The 21,940-nt window shown below is 39.6% G+C and overlaps 1 protein-coding gene across 2 annotated transcripts in view; it reads right to left on the bottom strand.

Annotated features, from left to right (window-relative positions):
- The window catches only part of bmpr1aa (bone morphogenetic protein receptor, type IAa), a 273,301-nt gene that overhangs the window by 12,347 nt on the left and 239,014 nt on the right, over window positions 1–21,940 (bottom strand). For both annotated transcript variants that reach the window (XM_072282486.1, XM_072282487.1), the window contains 5 exons: window positions 18,429–18,528; window positions 16,277–16,376; window positions 13,902–14,040; window positions 9,498–9,690; window positions 3,717–4,014 (listed from right to left, as the gene is read on the bottom strand). In XM_072282486.1, the coding sequence (XP_072138587.1) occupies window positions 3,717–4,014; window positions 9,498–9,690; window positions 13,902–14,040; window positions 16,277–16,376; window positions 18,429–18,528 (830 nt within the window). The remainder of the gene's footprint in view (window positions 1–3,716; window positions 4,015–9,497; window positions 9,691–13,901; window positions 14,041–16,276; window positions 16,377–18,428; window positions 18,529–21,940) is intronic.

The raw sequence follows: 21,940 nt of genomic DNA, 5'->3' as shown, positions 1-21,940 counted from the left end.
TAGAGCAGCATAACTGAAGTGATGAGGGCCACAATTATTCAGTCCTGCAAGCCATTCAGTTGAATTATGGCTGTTCTGCAGCTATCCCTCAGTCTTGGTTGGTTACATAACTCTCACCCTACTTTTTTGGGATAGCTTTCCGGGCAGGTTGTTAGAAGCAAGATTCTACCAGAAAATAAACAAACAATGTAACAGTAACTTGGGCATGGATGCAACTGATGAAACTTGGTGTTGACCCCAATCCAATCAAGAGGCACAAAAATCAAATGTACCTCACTGAATGCATTATTCAATAATAGATAATAGATGCAGGAGTAGGTCATTCGGCCCTTTGAGCCAGCACCACCATTCACTGTGATCATGGCTGATATCCACAATCAGTACCCCGTTCCTGCCTTCTCCCCATATCCCTTGACTTCGCTATCATTAAGAGCTCTATCTAACTCTTTCTTGAAAGCATCCAGAGAATTAGCTTCCACTGCCTTCTGAGACAGAGCATTCCACAGATCCACAACTCTCTGGGTGAAAAAGTTTTTCCTCAACTCCGTTCTAAATAGCCTACCCCTTATTCTCAAATTGTGGCCTCTGGTTCTGGACTCCTCCAACATCGGAAACATGTTTCCTGCCTCTAGCGTGTCCAATCCCTTAATAATCTTATATGTTTCAATCAGATCCCCTCTCATCCTTCTAAATTCCAGTGTATACAAGTCCAGTCGCTCCAATCTTCAACATATGACAGTCCCGCCATCCCGGGAATTAATCTCATGAACCTCCGCTGCACTCTCTCAATAGCAAGAATGTTCTTCCTCAAATTTGGAGACCAAAACTGTACACAGTACTCCAGGTGATGTCTCACCAAGGCCCTGTACAACTGCAGAAGGACCTCTTTGCTCTTATACTCAACTCCCCTTGTTTTGAAGGCCAACATGCCATTAGCTTTCTTCACTGCCTGCTGTACCTGCATGCTTACTTTCAGTGACTGATGAACAAGGACACCTAGATCTCGTTGTACGTCCCCTTTTCCTAACTTGACACCATTCAAATAGTAATCTGCCTTCCTGTTCTTGCCACCAAAGTGGATAACCTCACATTTATCCACATTAAACTGCATCTGTCATGCATCTGCCCACTCACCCAACCTGTCCAGGTCACCCTGCATTCTCATAACATCCTTCTCACATTTCACACTGCCACCCAGCTTTGTGTCATCTACAAATTTGCTAATGTTACTTTTAATCCTTTCATAAGTCCTATAGTTAACTATTTCAATATTGTTAACCAAGAAGCATAAACTGCTGTTGGTGTAATCCAAGCAACTATATTTAATGCATTACAATTGATCTTAAGAAGTGACCTTTCTGGTTAAAAACTGGACACCACTGAAGTACAAATTTCTTATTACAGACAATAATAATATTGGCAACACTCATAACTATTATAGCTGAAAGCCAATGTAATATATTCAGTCTCAAGGATTGTGTGGAAGTTTCTTATAGACCTTGTTATAAATGGAACTGGAAATTTTTGAAAGTCTGTAACAGAAAAGCCCAGTCATGTCTAAGTATTTCCCAGGAAATGCAAAAAGTACAGAAATATTTCTTGTTACGAATAACAAGTTCTGAGAGTACACACTATATAACTGATAACGGAAATTGTCCTGTGCCACCTTCTCTCAAAACCACATACTTAAGGAAATTCTTAGAACATTTAAGATATCACAGAATGATTAAGAACAGTCATTTTCACATATAACGTTAGGTTAATTCTATTGATATGCTTGTTTCTAAGATGAAAAATAGTAGGCACAAGTGCAATTGGCGAGTTCCTACTATAATATCATTATGTAGACTGACACCATAATGTAATACTAGTAGTGCAATCACATCTACATTGTAGATGCACACACAACACTAGTTTGGTTTTGGATTAGTGGGCACAGTTTGAATTACTTAAGTACAGTGGATTCTGGTTAACTGGACTATTGGTTAATGATGACAGCCACTTAATTGAAACAACTCTTAAAGAACAAAAACTAATTGAAAGAATAGCTGGGATTCCCTTCATTTATTTAGAACACTATGCTGCTTAATTGGGGCAGGAAACGGTTGCTGAACAGTTTCTATCTAATGTCAGATACTTACACTTATGTGGCCATTAGACACTACTCAGAACAAACAGTTTTTAAATATCATACATAAGAGTTGCTGGTGAACGCAGCAGGCCAGGCAGCATCTTTAGGAAGAGGTGCAGTCGACGTTTCAGGCCGAGATCCTTCGTCAGGACTAACTGAAGGAAGAGTGAGTAAGGGATTTGAAAGTTGGAGGGGGAGGGGGAGATCCAAAATGATAGGAGAAGACAGGAGGGGGAGGGATGGAGCCAAGAGCTGGACAGGTGATAGGCAAAAGGGATACGAGAGGATCCCCCCCCCCCCGTCTTTCTTCCCAGACCTCCTGTCCCATGATCCATTCACCAGCAACTTTTATGTGTGTTGCTTGAATTTCCAGCATCTGCAGAATTCCTGTTGTTTGAGTTTTTAAATATCCCCAGTTGCATATGCCTGTGTTCAAAAAGCTGTGATTTTAGTCACTGATTGCTGGCAAGAAATGAGTAGTAAGGCAATTCAGAATTATTTTTCTCTGTGGTTTCAAGCATTCAGGCTTGGAGATGCCAGAAACAGCTGGGAGTGAAAAAGAAACAATTTTACTACCTCAACAAGTTATGAACAGTGAAGAATTTGAAGGCATCAACAATCATCTTGAATGTTACAATGAAAATAAAGATATGGAGGATGCAATCATCGATAGCATTGCATGAAGGCAGTCGATTATCTACACCTGTCTGTACGGATTCTGTTCATTTATAGTAAATCAAAAGAACACGACAGGTTTCAGCTAATTAGGGAACTAATTATAGTTTTATAATACAGTAGTAGTACTGATAGTGTTCTAAATTGTTCTGTATTTCATTTAAATACATAATTTGTTACTCAGTTAAATAGTAGATTGTCTTTTTTTATATACCTTTTTAACTATTTCCATGAAAATTCAACTAATTGGGGCAACTGCTTAATTGAGCCAAAATGTACTGGTCCCGACCTGTCCCAACTAACCATAATCCACTGCTTTTAAATACTTGTAAATAAAAAAAAAAGTCTGAACTTTTTTTGTGGTTAAGAAAAGGAAATACAAAGAAGTCAAGAGGTGGAAAAAACATTCATTTTGGGACAACATGAGGATGAATATGCTTTATACTGATCCAATGCAGGACTTTACAATTACATGAGTATTAGTTCTGAAAACTGACAATAAGCCAAGTCACAAATGTCCCTTTTCTATAGTAACCTATATTAAGTTGCTCTACATAAACTTGCTTCATTTCATTGAATATTCATCTTAACACTGCCCATATATACTGTATCCAGTTATTAATGAACACTACAAAACATTTTATTATTATTACTACCATCTTTTAAAATGCTTTAAAAGTGTATGGGAGAATTTGCAGTTAGATTTCCATGTCAGGTTTTTCATAACTCAGGGAGCCCCTGAATTTACAAATTGTGGTGTAGAATATTTTATAATTTGTCGTATGTGGCAAAACATTGTCAATGGGCTTTGTATTTTTTTAATCTCTGTAAAGCACTGCCAGCAGTACTGCAGCCCAGTTCTCATGATTAGAGTCCGGTTTAAAAAGAGATTTATTTTCAGATTCATTACCTGTTGAATTTCACAGTTAGGCCAAGGTCAGCAATAGTGCATGTTCCATTCTTTTTCACCAGGATGTTTTTGCTCTTTAAGTCACGATGTGCAATAGCAGGCTTGCCTTGTGTACCATAGATTTCTGTATGGAGATGACAGAGGCCGCTGGCAGTAGAGTAAGCCAACTTTAGTAGAGCTTTGGTATCGAGAACTGTGCACTTCAAATAGTCGTAGAGCGAGCCACTCTCATGGTAATCTGTAATCAGGTACAGCCATGTTGAAGAACCTTTGCTTTCAATGTCTGCAGCAATAAATCCTATAAAAAAATAAAATGATAAAAGACAGGATTAGTACTTGTTTATTGTATAATAAACTGACTACCTGTTCCCATGTTCATGACTAAATATGTTCTAATATTGTTATAGCAAAGAAATCTTGGAGAACAAAAAAAGAGGAATATGATGTCGAACCAGGAACAAAAATTGCAAAACACTTAGTACTGATAGTTTCATCCTAATTTAAAAAAAAACTTTGGGCTGAGTACAGCTAGCTGCATTCAGCTGTTATGATCAGCATTCTGCTGCTTCTGATGTAACATGGTGAACTTTTATTGTGTTCTGTGTGCTTGACACAATGTCCAATCTGTGGTCACCCATCCATGTTAATCCATCTTCCAGTACTTTTGCCTGGGCAATTCAAGTGGTTGACTAGATATGCTTTAAATGCTGTCAGCAACTCTGTTTCCATCACTCTCATTCTGCACTCTGCATTCCAGGAACCAGCCTCTGACTAAAAACAATGCTCCCCTTAGTTCCCAAGCATTATGCTGGAAAACCTGTGCCTCTGATCTGACAATAGTCAGACCTGGCATGGGTGTGGCCCTGCTTGCACGTCCTTTTTATGGAAAAAGATCATTATTTTTTGAAGGCAGAAGTTACTGGAATCTGGAACAAAGAACATAATGCTGGAAAACTTAGGAGGTTAAGTAGCATCAATGTACCATCAAACAACTTTCCTCCAGATGCAAGTTCATGCTTTGGGTCAAGACCCTGCATTAGGACTAAGAAGAAGGAAAGGTAGACAGTATAAAATAGTATAGGGAGGGGAGCGAATAGGAAAAATGAATAGAGAGGAAAGAGAACTAGATCGACAAGTGAGTGTGGGTGTGAGAACACAAAGAGTGTGGATTACTTGGAATTAAAAAAAATTGTTTTCCTTTATTTTTAATCATTTAAAACAATACTAATAGTTTTGTATGCTTTGAAATTGCAGGGACATTTTAGAAGAGCTGCCATTCAGCTTTGACAGAAAGACTTCCTCCCAGATCCTGAAGGCCAGCCTATTCAACCGTCTGCATCTGCCCCATATGAGTGAACTAGGTGAACCAAATCCAACCCAATACACCTTGATAACACACACAAATTACTGGAGGAGCTCAGCAAGTCAGGGAGCAACCACAAAGATGTTTTGGGCTGAGATCCTTCATCAAGACTGGAAAGGAAGGAGGAAGAAGCCAGAATGCGGCGGGGGGGATGGAGAAGGAGGAGGTGGGGGTGGGGAGGAGGAGTATACACTGGAAGCTGATAGGTGAAGCTAGGTGAGGGAGAAGGTAGGTGGGTGGGGAATTGCAAGGTGATAGGTAGAAAAGGTAAAGGGCTGAAGAAAAAGGAATCTGAATGGGAGAACGGGAAAGAGGAGGGGTACCAAAGGGAGGAGATAGGCAGGTGAGAAGGGATAAGAGGGAAGAATGGTGATTGAAACAGGAGGAAGGGGGAAAGGGGGAGAAATGCACTTCACAATACACCTCACATTGTAATTGTAGAGGAAAAGGGAAATTCAACAGGACTCAGTCTTCATACAAAAACTTGTTAAGACTGGCCTCCAAACCTCAATACACTATCAAATTATGTAGAGAAATAGCATGACCAAATAGGATGTTTTATGTGTGGAGTCATGCCAATCAGAAAGATATTTTCCCATTCTTGTGGTAAACTTGATTGCTACACAGTAGACCATAAATGCTGGAAATCTGGATCAATCCATACAAAATGCTGGAGGAACTCAGCAGGTCAGGCAGTATTTATGGAGGAAAAATAACATACTGGGCTGAGACCTTTCATCAGGACTGATAAGTAAAGGAGCAGAGGCCAGAATAAAATGATAGTGGGAGGGGGAAGAACACAAGCTGGCATGTAATAGGTGAATCTAGGTAAGAGGGGGAAAGCAGGAGGGTGAGGATTGGGGTGGGGGTAGAGAAATAAAGAATAATGTGAGAAGCTGGGAGTGAGAGGTGGGGAAGGCAAAGGGCTGAAGAAGAAATAATCTAATAGGAGAGGTAGTAGACAATGGAATAAAGGGAGGAGGTGGGGAAGCAGAGGGCAGTTTGTGTAGGTGATGGGTAGGTCACAAGGTCAGGGGAAGGGGCAGCTGAGGAAGCACTTCACGTGTGAATGCAATATCATTTATTGTATCTAATATATTCTCCTTTACATTGGTGAGATCTGGAGCAGACTGGGGGATCACTTTGAGCATCTTTGCTCCATCTGCCATAAAGGCCATGATCTCCCAGTGGCCAACCACTTTAAATCCACTTCCCATACTTGTATGTTGAAGCCAAGAGCAAACTGGAGGAGTTTCTGTGTTGTTAGTCTCCAACTTGATAAGATGAACATCAATTCACTCATCACCTGCCAACATGCGCTCTTCCTCTTCCATTTACCCTTTCTTCTAGCTTCTGCTCTCTTTCCCATCCCAGTGAAGGATCTCGACCTGAAATATTGACTGTTCTTTTTCCTCCAGAGGTGCTGCCTGACTTGTTCAGATCTTCCAGCATTTTGTGTGTGTAGACTTGTTTGTTGCTGTCTCAGATTTATGACATTTTTATAAAGCAACAAGCTATACAACTAATAAGTAAATCAAAAACTGATAATTTACTACAATCCATATCCCACCACTGATATGAGGACAAGTCATGCTCATTAAAAAGCCTGACTGCAATGCTAAATATACAATACACTGAAGATATCACATGTTGAAATTGATTTGATTATTGATTTCAGACTTTTTTTCTCTCTTGCTTTCACCAATTTGTGTATTATTCTGCTTTTTTTTCCCCTCGGCTTGTGTTGAACTCTTTATCCCAGTGGTTCCCGCAGGTGTAAAGGAATTTCCAGGAGATTTTTGTTGGCCCTATTGTTGTCATCTACACACAACAAATAATGTAGTTTTGGAATAACAGAGCTCTAGGCAGAGCAGTCGACACAACTGAACTGCAAGCTATGACTGCTGGGGTACTACGCAAGTGCACACATGTGAGGCCCATTTCTTCTAAGATGTCTGAAGTGCCTTGGAGAGCAGGTCTTTATTCCTAAAGCGATAGCGTTAGATCTGGATGAGGAAGTGGAGGGATGGATTAGTAAGTTTGCTGATGACACAAAGGTTAGGGATGTTGTAGATAGTGTGGAGGGCTGTCAGAGGTTACAGCGAGATATCCATACGATGCAAAACTGGGCTGAGAAGTGGCAGATGGAGATCAACCCAGATAAGTGTGAAGTGATTCATTTTGGTAGGTCAAGTATGATGGCAGAATATAGTATTAATGGTAAGACTCTTGGCAGTGTGGAGGATCAGAGGGATCTTGGGGTCTGAGTCCATAGGATGCTCAAAGCAGTTGCGCAGGTTGACGCTGTGGTTAAGAAGGCATACGGTGTATTGGCCTTCATTAATTGAGCAATTGAATTTAGGAGCCGAGAGGTAATGTTGCAGCTATATAGGACCCTGGTCAGACCATACTTGGTGTACTGTGCTCAGTTCTGGTTGCCTCACTACAGGAAGGATGTGGAAGCCATAGAAAGGGTGCAGAGGAGATTTACAAGGATGTTGCCTGGACTGGGGAGCATGCCTTATGAAAACAGCTTGAGTGAACTCGGCCTTTTCTCCTTGGAGCGACAGAGGATGAGAGCTGACCTGATAGAGGTATATAAAATGATGAGAGTCATTGATCGTGTGGATAGTCAGAGGCTTTTTCCTAGGGCTGAAATGGTTGCCACAAGAGGACACAGGTTTAAGGTGCTGGGGAGTAGGTACAGAGGAGATGTCAGGGGTAAGTTTTTTTTTAAACGCAGAGTGGTGAGTGCGTGGAATGGCCGCCAGCAACGGTGGTGGAGGTGGATACGATAGGGTCTTTTAAGAGACTTTTGGATAGGTATATGGAGCTTAGAAAAATAGAGGGCTATGGGTAATCCTAGTAATTTCTAAGGTAGGGACATGTTCGGCACAACTTAGTGGGCCGAAGGGCCTGTATTGTGCTGTAGGTTTCTATGTTTCTATCTCCTAACTACTAAGTATAAAGGGGCAACAGCACCATAACGTATTCTGTGAAGGGAGGAGTTTAGCACAAACATAGTCCAATTCCCATTTATAACAGTGATATTTTTTGCCTCATACAGGTACAGAAGAAACTGAAGATTAATGCAACTTTATCCTTGAGAACCATAGATTCATGATTACAAAAAACATATCTTTCACCTGCAGCAAGAAAGAGACAAAATAAAGAAAGCAAATATATAAATAGTGAGGAGGAGGACATAATGGCAAACAAAGTGTTTGATTGATGGAGGCTTGGCAGTGATGTGGTGAATTAAAAAAAAAAATTCACATGTTACATTAAGTCCAGGAATCCATATTTATTTCAACTTTCATGACATTCTTCTGAATTTTGTGGAGTAAAATAATAATGCAGTTCTGTTACTGGATTAATAAACCAGATTCCTGGATTTGTGACTGAAGACATGTTCAAATACCAATCACTGCCGCTGCAGGATTTAGATCTGGTTAAATAAATCAGATACAAAAAAATGAATATTAAATATGGTGACCATGAAAGTTCTGGATCATTACAATCTATCTGGTTCACTCATGTACTTGAAGGGGAGAAAAATCTACTGATTTTATTTGGTCTCTGTGTCTGCAGACCTGCAGCAACATTGTTAATTCTTAACTGCCTTCTGAAATTGTCCAGTAAATCATTAATTTACATTAAGTCACTAGTGCACCCAGTGAATGAAAATCAAATAAACTGTAGATATTGTAAATCTGAAATAATAGAAAATGCCAGGAACACGCAGTAGCGCAGGCAGGAATTTGTGAAGGAGAAACAGTCAATATTTCAGGTTTGGACTGTTCGTCAGAACTATTTACTACACTCAGTGCAGCAGTCAGGTTTTGGCTCAACATTGCCATCTCATAGGCAATTCGCTCAGGGCAATATATGCTGGCCATGCCGATGAGACCCATATCCAACAAGTGAGTAAGTGCTGCCCCAAGAATGCAGTATCTTCAGAGATCCTCACCATCAATCCAGACCGTGCCATCTTCTCATAGCTACCATTGGTAGGAGGTACAGAAACCTGAAGTCCTACAGTTTCACACTCAAGTCAGCTATTTCTCTTCTATCATTCAGTTCTTGAACCACAGCACAACCTGAATTACTGTAGTTTAGCAACACTATGTCCATTTTGATCACTTTGCACGAAAATAGGCTTTTGTTTTAATTTGTTCTTTTGTTCTTTCTTGCAAAAAAAGTGTGTACTTTGTTTAACTTAACAATTTTCTTCTAAGTGCTGTTTATCTGATGCAGCTGCAAGTTAGCTTTTTATTATAACTGTGCATTGTGTGCATTTGAGATTAAATTGGACTCTGACAACTTGAAATGCTAGTATGATAATCCCATCTGTTTTGCCGCTTTCCACTCTTATCCTACATCAAGAATATATAAATCAGATTGTCGGACCAGCTCACCCAAAATACTTTCATGTCGCATTAGAACAGTCTGGTAAATCTCAGTCTCACGAAACCAGCTGGCTTCTTCTGCAGAAGGGAACACCTTTACTGCCACCTTTTCACCACGCCATCTCCCCATCCATACCTCACCATAGCGGCCTTTACCCACTAGTCGAACCATTTGAATCTGCTTTGCAATTGTACGTTGCACCTGTAGGGGAAGGAGAGGAAATGCAGCTTATTTGGCATTAAACCAACAAAAAAAAACAAGCACGAAATAAAAATAAAAGCAATGATTTTCCAATTCTTTTAAAACACTAGGGAAAGAAAAACAACAATAGTATCAGCTCTGAAGCAAAGATCTGTAGCATTTGCACATAATCTTACAGTAAATTGCAACTGAAGGGTTGAGATGTGAAATGTACAAATACAAAATTCTTTAAGAGATCTTGTGGTATTCAAAATAAAATGATAAAGTTACTTTTGTCCAAGTAAAACATTACATTTTGGGGTTAAAATTTACAACTGATTGCTACTTCTTTCAGAAACTAAAAAAAAATCATTTGATACTTTGAGTTGACAACAGAAATTGACTTCAGATTTTCTTGGTTACAGTACAAGATTCCTGTATTCCTGTTGGAATTAAGGAATTAGGATGTAGGTGTAAGGGAAGGGAAAATTACAAAACCAAAGTAGAGTTTTTACAAATACTCTGGCAAAATCATACACTAGAAAGAGTAGAGCTGCAAAATATTGCAGGATTTCTTAACAGTGGGAGTACTACAATAAATGGAGGAGACCTTCCCACAATGAATAGATCATCCAGTCAGCCATTACATATCAAAAGTAGTTATTTGGACAGATACAGTCAGGTGCAATAAATGCAGGTAAAAATAAAATTTTAAAAAACTGGTTTACATACATCTAAACCTAGATTATCTGAATTAGATTATCTAATGCTTAGATTTTATATTCTCTAACAATATATATGCCCAATTGCACCCATGGATCTAATTAAGCTACTAACCCACAGATCTTGAAATGTGGGAGGAAACGGGAGTACCGGAGGAAACACACGCAGTATTACCATCAGAGAGGAGGTGCAAGAGCCTTAAGACACATACCAATGTTTGAGGAATAACCATCAGATTTCTGAATAGACAATGAACTCATGAAAACTACCTCACTATTTTTGATCTCCTTTTGCACTACTTACTCATTTTAAATATATATGTCTATTTCTAATTTGTCACATATTTTATATATTGCACTGTACTGGTGCTACAAAACAGCTTTCACAACATAGGTCAATGATAATAAACCTGGTTTTAATTCTGCTTACTGCTAATTCAGTTTACATAACTTAAAAACATTATATAGTGGTCCAATATTAGTAGCTCAAGTGACGCTCATGATCAGCTATATATTATGTTAATGCATAAAACGTTACAAAAGGAAATGTCCTGTCTAACATCACAATTGAATAAATTTATAACATTTGTTTATTCACAAACAAAAGCAAAATAATTTGTTTCCATTTCTGCACACTTGTAATACCCACGTTTCTAAAGCAATGCCAACCAAGAATACAAGTCTTCGTGAGCAGCTGCAGCTTTTGAATGACAAAGTGAAACAAGATTTATAATTGAATCTTTAAGTGTAGTCTTTTTGTAGAGAAATCCTTTCATTTTTCTTCATAAGTTCTGAATTTCCAATACATTTTTTAAAAGAAAAGAGAACTCGGAGGGGTGGAGCAAAGTCAAGATGGCACTAAACGGAGACTCCTTTACTTGCATCTTCGGAAACAGGTCTATTTCTATCTTTGATATCTTTTTAATTCCTTTTCAAGGTTCTTTTGAAGACCTTGACCTGAAGTTATACTCTGACTTCAGTTCTTTGCAGGAATGGGATCCGTTCTCAGGGCTTCACGACCGACCGGCTGCTTTTTGATATCTCAAGGACTCGGTCTGGAAGGTGAGTGCACCTTCAGGGTTCCAGATTTTCGTGGTTCTGGAGACATGCTGATTCTACACTGGTTTCCCTGACGGAAAGTCACAGAGAACATGGAACATCGGGAGCAGTGGGTTAGCTACCAGGGGTTGTACGTTCAGAGAGCTGCGCCTTTCTGGGGCTGACTCTCTGGGTGCTGAGCTTGGAAAGAGCGAAGCAACATACTTTTAACATCGTACATCAGCCAGTTGTTTGTTATATCTCCCCTCTCGCTGTGAAAACGGGAACACCTCTTTTCCCTTATTGGGGAGAGAGAGTGCCTGTGGTATGTCGAATTACCAGGTGAACAAGTAGTTTTTGGGGTACTGAAAGTCTGTGTTTATTTATGCGTAAGGAGTTTCTTCTTTCATGTTATTTGCAAAGGCTAATCAAATAGCTTCTTTGTAATGTTAACTGCTGAGGTAAGGGGTTCTCTGTAGCAGCATGTCTGGGTTATAATTACTGATAACAGGACTTATATTCATTTGCTAACCAATTGGGATAGATGCTATTTTTCTCGTGTGCCTATAAGCTGTTGTTGCGTGGGATTTGGAGAGAACGCGCCATAGGAGTGAAGAGAGAAGACGCACCCGAAGAGATGCCGTGACCTGGTGAGCAGAGCGAACCCTGAGCAGGGGCTCGGGACCTGGCGGAGTTCGGAGGAAATCGAATGGAGAACCGAGGATATTGCGTTAGCTCCAACGAGTTATTTGTGCACGAACTGTCAAATTATTATTCTTGGCGCCTTTTTATTTTATACTTTGGTTCTCTACTAATCCCATAGTTCAAGTAAGAGGTATAAAATCTTAATTATTTAACTGTATCATGTGTACGGCTTGTCATTACGGGGTACCGATTTGAAACAGGGGACACATCGCACAGCATTCACCCAAACAAGAGTTCTAAGGTTTGGCCGGGCAGGGGGTTATCACCCCGAGATTATGCCACTAGGCAAAGCGAGTGTTACATATGCTTGCTGCATGCCTGAGTGCTCAGTGGAGGGTGCTGATGCTCTTTTGCTGGCGGGGGTGGAGGGCCGTTGCCTTGCTGTTGCTTGTCCGTGGGAGGGGGGAGCTGGGCGGGGGGGGCTTTGGGGTTCTAGCATTTAACTGTCATTGATTCTTTGGGGCAATCCTCTGTTTTTGTGGATGTTTGTGAAGAAAAGGAATTTCAGGATGTACATTGTATATATTTCTCTGACATTAAATGTACTTATTGAAACATATTGAAAACAGAGGAGAAATATTACCCAATTTAACTTGCAGTGCCAAAACTTCAAATACTGTTAGGGAGTAGTCAGAAGTATAGTGGTCTGTACAATTTTGTTTTGCCATGTTATGCTCTAGACGTGACCATAATTACTTTGTGTATGTTTAAGGCAAAGGAATATTTGACTGTTTGTCTCTCAATCCTTAAATGGGTGCAATTTAACACATTGGCATCAGAATAATGCAGGAAGTTGTAATATTGTCATAGGCTTCCATCGCACTTTAACAGCAAGTTGCAGCACTTTAATGACATATCCGCGTGCTTTAATAGCTGAATTCACTTCCACGATGGAATCATGACAATATACTTGCAGCTTAAGTTTGGAAATACAGATTATTATTTTAATAGTATTGCTGGTGCAATTCTAGCAATAATAGACACAGAGGATAAGTTGCTTGATGTTCTTTTTTAAAAAAATATATCTTAAAGCTTATGTTTTATTGTTTTGAGATGGAATGTTGAAAAGACTAATGTCGATCATACTGGGGATACCATCTACCCTGCACTTACTAAGCTCACTGTCTTCCTCAGCATTTTGTAGTTGGTGGCCCACTTGGTATTCAATGCAAAAACCTGAGTTTTACTTGAAGTCATTTCAAATTATGTTACAAACTTGATTATCAAAACAAATGCCACATTGTCCTGAGAGATATGAAGCCTGATATAGAAAAGACAAATTCACACCCTTCCTTCTGATGGAAATTCTGAAACATAAGAGGCAATCACAGTGCTGATTTTAGTCACAGGAATGTGAAGAAATTTGAGTATCTTTGCTTTGAAAGGAGACAAGACAGAGGAGGTATAGGAGGTATAGAATTGTCAAGGTAAAGAAAGAAACTCAAATTTCATGCCAAGTGCTGAAATAGGTACCAAACATAGGCTAATTTCATTATTATTGTACAGAGAGTGCAGAATTGCAGAGTATGAGAGAGCGCCGGTGAGAGGGGTGGGAGAGTGATTACAAAGAATCTTTCAAAAAAATCAAAACAATTACGTGTTGAGATCTCCTCAGCTTTCCTTATTTTGTATCAAGTATAGTCAAAGATTATAAAATTGATATGGAGAAAGACTACTTGAACAAGTTACAAATCCCCTGAGAGATCCAACTCAGCTTGTAACTGCCAAAAATAGTACAATCTAAAATTGTGTAATTAGTGCTCATACCAGTAGAGGGAGTCCAGATCCACTTCCGGAGCTCTGTGACTGGTCAATTAAGTCTTTCAATGACTCGCCTGGTGGAATAAAGGCCATGTCCTGCTCAAGATCTCTGTTGTAACGCCGTCTACCTGCTTGCCCTTTGTACCTGAAAAAAAAATGGTATTGAGCATTTTTTTGCTACTCATCTGCTGGATCGTTATCCATTTTATTTCTTTCTTTTTGCATTTGCACAGTTTTCACATTGATTGTTTGTACACCCTGTTGGACGTAGTCTTTCATTGATTCTATTGTTTCTTTTATTTACTGTGAATGCCTGGAAGAAAATGTATCTCACGTTTGTATGTGGTAACATGTATGTGCTTTGGTAATAAATTTACTTTGAACTTTGAGTGCACAATGCAAAAATAGGAAAAACAAACACTGCAAGACAATGAAATCACCTTAGGGTGAAACTGGAACTACAAATAAACTCTCTTCCCTCACCACCTTTCTGGGTCCCAAACAGTCATTCTAGCTGAAGCAACCAGCCTGCTGAGGTCAAAACTGTGTCTGGTAATCCCGATGCAGCTTTCTCCACATTGTGGAGCACCTTGTTTTGTCTGCTGCAGAAGGCCAGCTCTCCAGGTGGCTATCCATTTCAATTTGACTTCCTATTCTCAGTCTGTCACGTCTGTCCATGGCCTCCTCTGCTATGATGAGACTCACTCAGGTCAGAGAAGCAACACTCATATTCTGACTGATGACACGACATGAACAATGATTTCTAAATTAATTTCCCTCCATTCCCTCCCCTCCTTTAATTTTATTTATTTGGAAATACAGCACAGAGCAAGCCCTTCCGGTCTATTGGGCGGCGCTGCCCAGCAACCGACATATTTAACCCTAGCCTAATCACAGGACAATTTACAATGACCAATTAACCTATTAACTGGTACATCTTTGGACCGCATGAGAAAACCAGAGCACCCAGAGAAAACCCACATGGTCATGGAGAAAACATACAAACTCCTTACTGATGCAGCCAGAACTCCAATGCCCTGAGCTGTAATAGCACTGTACTGACTGCTAGGCTCACATGGCACCCTATGATCCTTCTGGTTTTCCATTTCCCATGATAAAATGTTCTCCCCCATTAGATTTCTCCTTCTTCAGCCCTTTCCTTCTTCTACTTATCACCTCCCAGCTTCTCACTTCATCTCCCCTTCCTCACCCACCCAATTTCCCCCTTACTTAGTTTCACGTATCACCTGCCAGCTTGTACTCCTTCTACTTCCCCACCTTCTTATGCTGGCTTCTGCCCCCTTGAAACGTCAACAGCTTTTTCTCCTCCAAGGATGCTGCCTGATTTATTGAGTTCCTCCAGTATTCTTGTGTGTTGCTCAAGGTTTCTAGCATCTGCAGAATTTGTTTAAGTTTATGATCACAACAGAGTGACACTTTCAAAAGAAACTTTCTGACTACATTACCATTCAGAGCTAGTTCGTCACAATTTCAGTCCTGATCAGACATTACACAATCTTTAAATAGGAGACCTGGAATCACCAAGTATTCAGTTATCTATACACAATAGGTAGTTTCATCTGCACATCGAAACACAGTAAATTACATCATTTGTATCAACAACCACCACAGTCTGAGGATGTGTCACATCTGAGCAAGTGTTGCATGCTTTCAGAGCCAGCATAGCCTGCCAACAACTTACTATTCAAACATGTAGGTCCTTGGAATGTAGGCGTAAACTGGAGCACCCAGAATAAACCAATACAGTCATGAGGAAAACATACAAACTCATTACAGATGGTGGTGGAATTGAAGCCAAATCACTGGCACTGTAAAGTGTTATGCCAACCTCTATGCTGTCCTGCCACCTTAAATTTCAATTATGCTACATATTGGTGCTGGTGGTTGGGCTCTCAGCATTTGAACCTTCAGATCAGTTGAAGAACATGCCACTTTGAGCTCCAAGTGATGATGCTATTACCCTAAGTGATGTTGCTATTACTCCAAGTAATTGACCCATGTGTAGCATTAGGAAATAGTACCTAATGACATAAGAAATGTCCAGCTCAAAGTAGGATCTTAAGTTTAATTGTCAATAATAATATTGCATCATACGAGAAATCACAATGCATATTCTAATCTGCTGCTTTATTTCAGTGGCATTATCTATAGACCGGTTCTATAAAATACCTAACTGTCTAGAACTCTGGATCAATGAACACTTTATGATACAAAAGTATAAAACCAATAAAACCTAAAAATAAGATTTTGCATTTAACACAATAGCTACGTTGAAGACAATTAAGCAACTTAAACAATAAAATAAGTAAAGCAAGTATGATTTATTTTTCTATATGAAACAAATTTAAGTAAGCTTTTACCTGAAGTAGAAAGCAGTTGTGATTACAATCAACACAACGATGCAGACTATCAGAGAGATTAACAGGCCTAACCGATGGACATCACCTTCAAATAGTCTACCTGTTTTCAACATAAGGCAGTGTTAAAATATTTTAAAAAATCAAATGCAGTTTAGTACATTACCACTGTAAAGATAACCAATACTACTTTAGTGTATAATGTCCATCAAAACTATAAAAGATTTACCCAAGCTATTTTGACATCAGAAACCACCTTCCAATGTTGAAGTAAGTGTTTAGCACAAAAAAATCCTTATCACTTAAGAAAACCAAATCTATTTATGTTGACAGAAGGCCGGTTCTTGAAATCATTTTGTTAAGGAACATGATAAGAAATTAAAATGTTAATTATTGCAATTAATGACTGACAGGATATCCACATATTACTTTTGAGAAAATATATTGTTTTCTAATTTAGGAATAACCCAGACTCAGAATGGAATTTAGTTGTTTTTACAAAGACAATCCAAGTAATGTTATTAATCTTCATGCTGGCTTTGTGCATTATAACTTCTTGGACTCACATTTATAAGGGTAATTGCTAATGTAATCCTCTGTTGTTATAACTGCACCCAAGCAATGGAGCAGTTACATGTCAGTATTGAGGCTGTTATCTCTTTAGCTTGGTTGATCCAACCAACTGTAATTTCATGGATCACAAATTACTGCTAAATTTTGTTAATTGACCACTAATGATATAAAACTAAATTATCTCAAAATGGCATATGGCTTAAAAGTAAGGTTAAATTATACCCACACATCTTGGTGCAAGTTATCCCTTATCCTAACTTTGCTTCAAATTGAAGATCCTCATTAGGGGACTGTACGTAGAGAGAGTCAGTAACTTTAAATACCTTGGCATTAACATATCAGAGGATCTCTTTGGTCCAGCAACTAAGTACCATCACAAAGGCAACACAGCAGTGGCTCTACATAAATTTAGCATGTCACCTAAAACTTTGACAAACTATTATACATGCAGAAAGGAGTGTATCCTAACTGGTTGCATGATGACACAGCATGGAAACATCAATGCCCAGCAACAGGGAAGTCTACAGAAAGCTGTGGATATAGCCCAGCCCATCACAGGGCATAGCCCTCCGATCCATTGAGCAAATCTATAAGGATCTCTGTCACAAGGAAGTGGCATTCATCAAAGACCTGGCCATCTAAGCTATACTTTATTTTTACTACTACCATCGGGCAAGAGGTACAGAAGTCCCATGAAGTTCAGGAAATTATCACTCTACAACTATTAGGCTCCTGTACTGCCATGGATAACTTCACTCACCACAACACTGAACTGCTTCCACAACTTACAGACTCACTTTCCAGGACTCTACAACTCATGCTCTGTATTATCTATCTATTGTTTTACTTATTTTATTTGTCCCATTTGTCACTTCTGCACATTGGTTGTTTGTCAGTCTTTATGTATAGTTGCTCATAAATTCTATTATATTTCTTTATTTTCCTGTAAATGGCTGCAAGAAAATGAATCTCACGGTAGTATACGGTGACACATATATACTTTGGATAACTGATTAGTACATGCCTTATCGTTTAAAATTAATTAGAAAAATCATTGAGAATATGGAGAAATGTTATGCTGTCACTCATCTACTGCAGATTGCATCACCCATTCAAAAAAAGCAGAGATTACATGTTAGCAGTTCAATACTACTAAATCTAATGCAATAGTAATGAACAGAATTGATAGGGTACACGTTTAACAAATTATTTCAGCTGAGTGGAAACTATGGCAATGCTAATATAAATCAAAGTCATCAGCTCACTTTGAAAGATAAGTGCTCAAGTGCAGATAATGTTTCCAGATAATTAATAGGTGGGGATATTGATAACGTCAGCAAAGCTGAGTAATAAAATTAACAGACAGTATCAGAAAAATTTCAGCATTTGCAGCCTCTCATGTCTCCAACAGAAATTATTCGTCATTTCAACTCAGTTATCAGTAAAAGCTTCCAATGTGAAATTGAAACTTTTAACACTTCCAATTAATATACCATTATTTAATTAAAAATATCAAGTCTTTCCAAAGAAATAGAAAAAAAATTAAGACATCTAAAAATTGCAAGCATTTCCTACAGTTTACCTGTATTAGGAATTGGTACAAGTGTTGGACGTAAATCCTTGTTACAAAAATCCGTCTTGCAGCATTCAATTGTTCTCCGTTTCCTTACTTTTGTTGAATCCTGCAGAAGGGAGAACATAAAATTAATGATTTTGCATTTGGAAGCTGAAGTGCCGACAATCAAAATACTTTGGCGAGTAACTGAGCTGTGCATACATGGCATGTTTAAAACTAGGATTTAAATTAATGTCTTAAAGACAATAGAGTCAGGTCTGGTTGTCCAGGTAAGAAAAGGTGGTGGTGGTAGATCTGAGGAGAACTAAGGTACCGGTGACCCCCGTTTCCATCCAGGGGTCAGTGTGGACATGGTGGAGGATTACAAATACCTGGGGATACAAATTGACAATAAACTGGCTGGTCAAAGAACGCCGAGGCCGTCTACAAGAAAGGGCAGAGCTGTCTCTATTTCCTGAGGAGACTGAGGTCCTTTAATATCTGCCGGACGATGCTGAGGATGTTCTACGAGTCTGTGGTGGCCAGTGCTATCATGTTTGCTGTTGTGTACTGGGGCAGCAGGCTGAGGGTAGGAGACACCAACAGAATCAACAAACTCATTCGTAAGGCCAGTGATGTTGTGGGGATGGAACTGGACTCCTCTCATGGTGGTGTCCGAAAAGAGGATGCTGTCTAAGTTGCACGGCATCTTGGTCAATGTCTCCCATCCACTACATAATGTACTGGGTGGGCACAGGAGTACATTCAGCCAGAGACTCATTCCTCCGAGATGCAGCACAGAGCGCCATAGGAAGTCATTCTTGCCTGTGGCCATCAAACTTTACAACTCCTCCCTTGGAGGGTCAGACACCCTGAGCCAATAGGCTGGTCCTGGACTTATTTCATAATTTACATATTACTATTTAACTATTTATGGTTCTATTACTATTTATTATTTATGGTGCAACTGTAACGAAAAACTAATTTCCCCCAGGACCAATAAAGTATTACTACTACTACTAAAATCTCCTATCATTCAAGTGTACAATATTTTAAGTTAAAGGAACTTTTCTTCCCTATTTATTTCAGCAATTAAAAAATATATTTTGTGTCTGTGTGCATAGCATTTTTCATCAATGCAGTATTGGGTGTGCTCTCCATCAGACAGGACAAAGGCAGAAGGCACGTGAAATTTTTGTTCCAAGTCAAGGGAGTTAGGGCTTTACTCTTTGGAGAGAAGGAGGATGAGAGGAGACATGATAGAGGTGTACAAGATATTAAGAGGAATAGATAGAGTGGATAGCCAGCACCTCTTCCCCAGGGCACCACTGCTCAATACAAGAGGACATGGCTTTAAGGTAAAGGGTGGGAAGTTCAAGGGGCATATTAGAGGAAGGTTTTTTACTCAGAGAGTGGTTGATGTGTGGAATGCACTGCCTGAGTCAGTGGTGGAGGCAGATACACTAGTGAAGTTTAAGAGACTAACAGACAGGTATATGGAGGAATTTAAGGTGGGGAGTTATATGGGAGGCAGGGTTTGAGGGTCGGCACAACATTGTGGGCCAAAGGGCCTGTAATGTGCTGTACTATTCTATGTTCTATGTTCAAACCACACATGGAAATAGATCACCATTCTTGCATTAAACTACTAGAAGATCTAACCAACTGCACAGTGGGAGACCCTCTGCTTCCAGGTCCATACTGATTTTGTTACCTTTGTCTATTTTCTCACAGGAAATTAAAATTGGGCAATGAGTTATTGATTGTACAATTGACATCAATAACTTATATATTCGTTAACTTAAACACCAATGTTAATTTCTTACCCTGAATCCTCATTCTTCAGTAACAACACCCTCCCGAAATCCTGCCACCTTAATGCAGTAACAATATCAAAGTAAAATCTGTGGCATCACAGTAACAATATGGATTTTGCATGTTCTGGTTACATGAATATTAATATAAAAATATGAATATCCACATGATGGCCAGGCAACAAATGAAGAGAACCACTGAAACCTGCTTGTTTGAGCCACATAACTCCCACTCCACTGGCTTTAACAACCACACGAGACAAATGTGAAAAGGACAAAAACCGGCTAGAGACAAGGTATCCTGCCACATAACACTGGATGAGGCCACAAAAGATCCAACCATTAAGAAACTTCATTCCCGTCCCTCTAATCTATTTTGCAGGTGATCCCAATGTTACAGTCACTCATGTTATGGAATTTGTCGTTACAGAATTCATAAATCACTACTCAAAAATTTGAGGTAGGGATTAAAAGTTTTCCTCACAGGTGTTATGGGGAGGGGGAGGGAAGAGTTAATAAAACAGAAATTTATTTTTTCAATTTGCAGTTCTTGACACATGTTCAGGTAACAAAGCTTTGTGTTACAGGAAATCATGGTTAATTCTGACTTTTAGGAACTCAGTTCCCGTTATAATACAGGAGACACTTACACTTCATTTTGGAAGGTAGGCTAGGATATAAAGACAACAGTCTTTCCTATTACATTACGGATGAGGTTTTGGGGTACTTGGAAGCAAATGCCCTCTGGATGATGGGATTATTGGTTTTGTTGCCAAGTTTGTGGATGATTCAAAGATAAGTGGAGGAGCAGGTAGTGTCGAGGAAGTAGGGAGTCTGCAGAAGAACTTGGATACCTTTGGAGAATGCACAGTTACAAACCAGCAGCAATAGATCACAAATTGAGCCAGGTTTTAATGTTAAAACCACTATCTTTATTAGTATCTACTCAAAATATAAAAGATTAAAAATAAACAGAAGTTAACAGTGTTATGCGGGTAATTGTGTGTGTGGCTCCCAAACAGTTAAGTTTAGGAACAGTTCTTAAAGTCTCAAGATTCAGACGGCAAAGTAGAAAGGTTCAGTAATCCACGGAATAAATGAGTGAGGGGAGAGAGAGATCTGTAAAATGTAGAGAGAAGGCAATTACGAAGGAATTCCACAGGTGCGGATGAGATACAGCCGAAGCCTTATCTGAAGTATATATCTGATATGAGGGGAGAGCTGAAAAGGGCTTATGAATTGGCTGGGGCGGCAGCCGCCAAGCAGAATCGGGGAAATAAATGGACCAGAGAGTGAAGTTCTCCCAACTCCTGCTGGGAGACCGAGTTCTCATAAGGAATTTGAGATTACCTGGAAAGCAGAAGTTGGCTGACCACTGGGCAGCCATATCCTATGTGGTGGAAAGTCAGATGCCAAACCTACTGGTTTTCTGGGTGAGGCCAGAGGACAGGAAGGGGCCTGTCAAGATACTCCATTGGAACCACCTATTGCCCCTGGGCCAAGAAGTGCAGGTAGACTAAGAACCCAAATTGGAGCTTACGCCTAGTACGAGGACTCTGTGGAGGTGCGGGGCAAGGGAAGAGCCCACTGCGAAAGAGACGGGGCCAGGCCCAGCCCCGGGAAGGAATACTGATTCGGAGGATGAGTATTCGGATGTATGGTACAAGCTGCCGTTCGCTAACTCCTCTGTGACGGAGGAAGAGACTCCAGGCCCTTCTCCCACTG

This window comes from Mobula birostris, chromosome 18 (genome assembly GCF_030028105.1).
Source record: "Mobula birostris isolate sMobBir1 chromosome 18, sMobBir1.hap1, whole genome shotgun sequence".
NCBI classification, from domain to species: domain Eukaryota; kingdom Metazoa; phylum Chordata; class Chondrichthyes; order Myliobatiformes; family Myliobatidae; genus Mobula; species Mobula birostris.
Note: the sequence above shows the minus strand (reverse complement) of the source record. Positions and strands in the feature narration are given on the sequence as shown.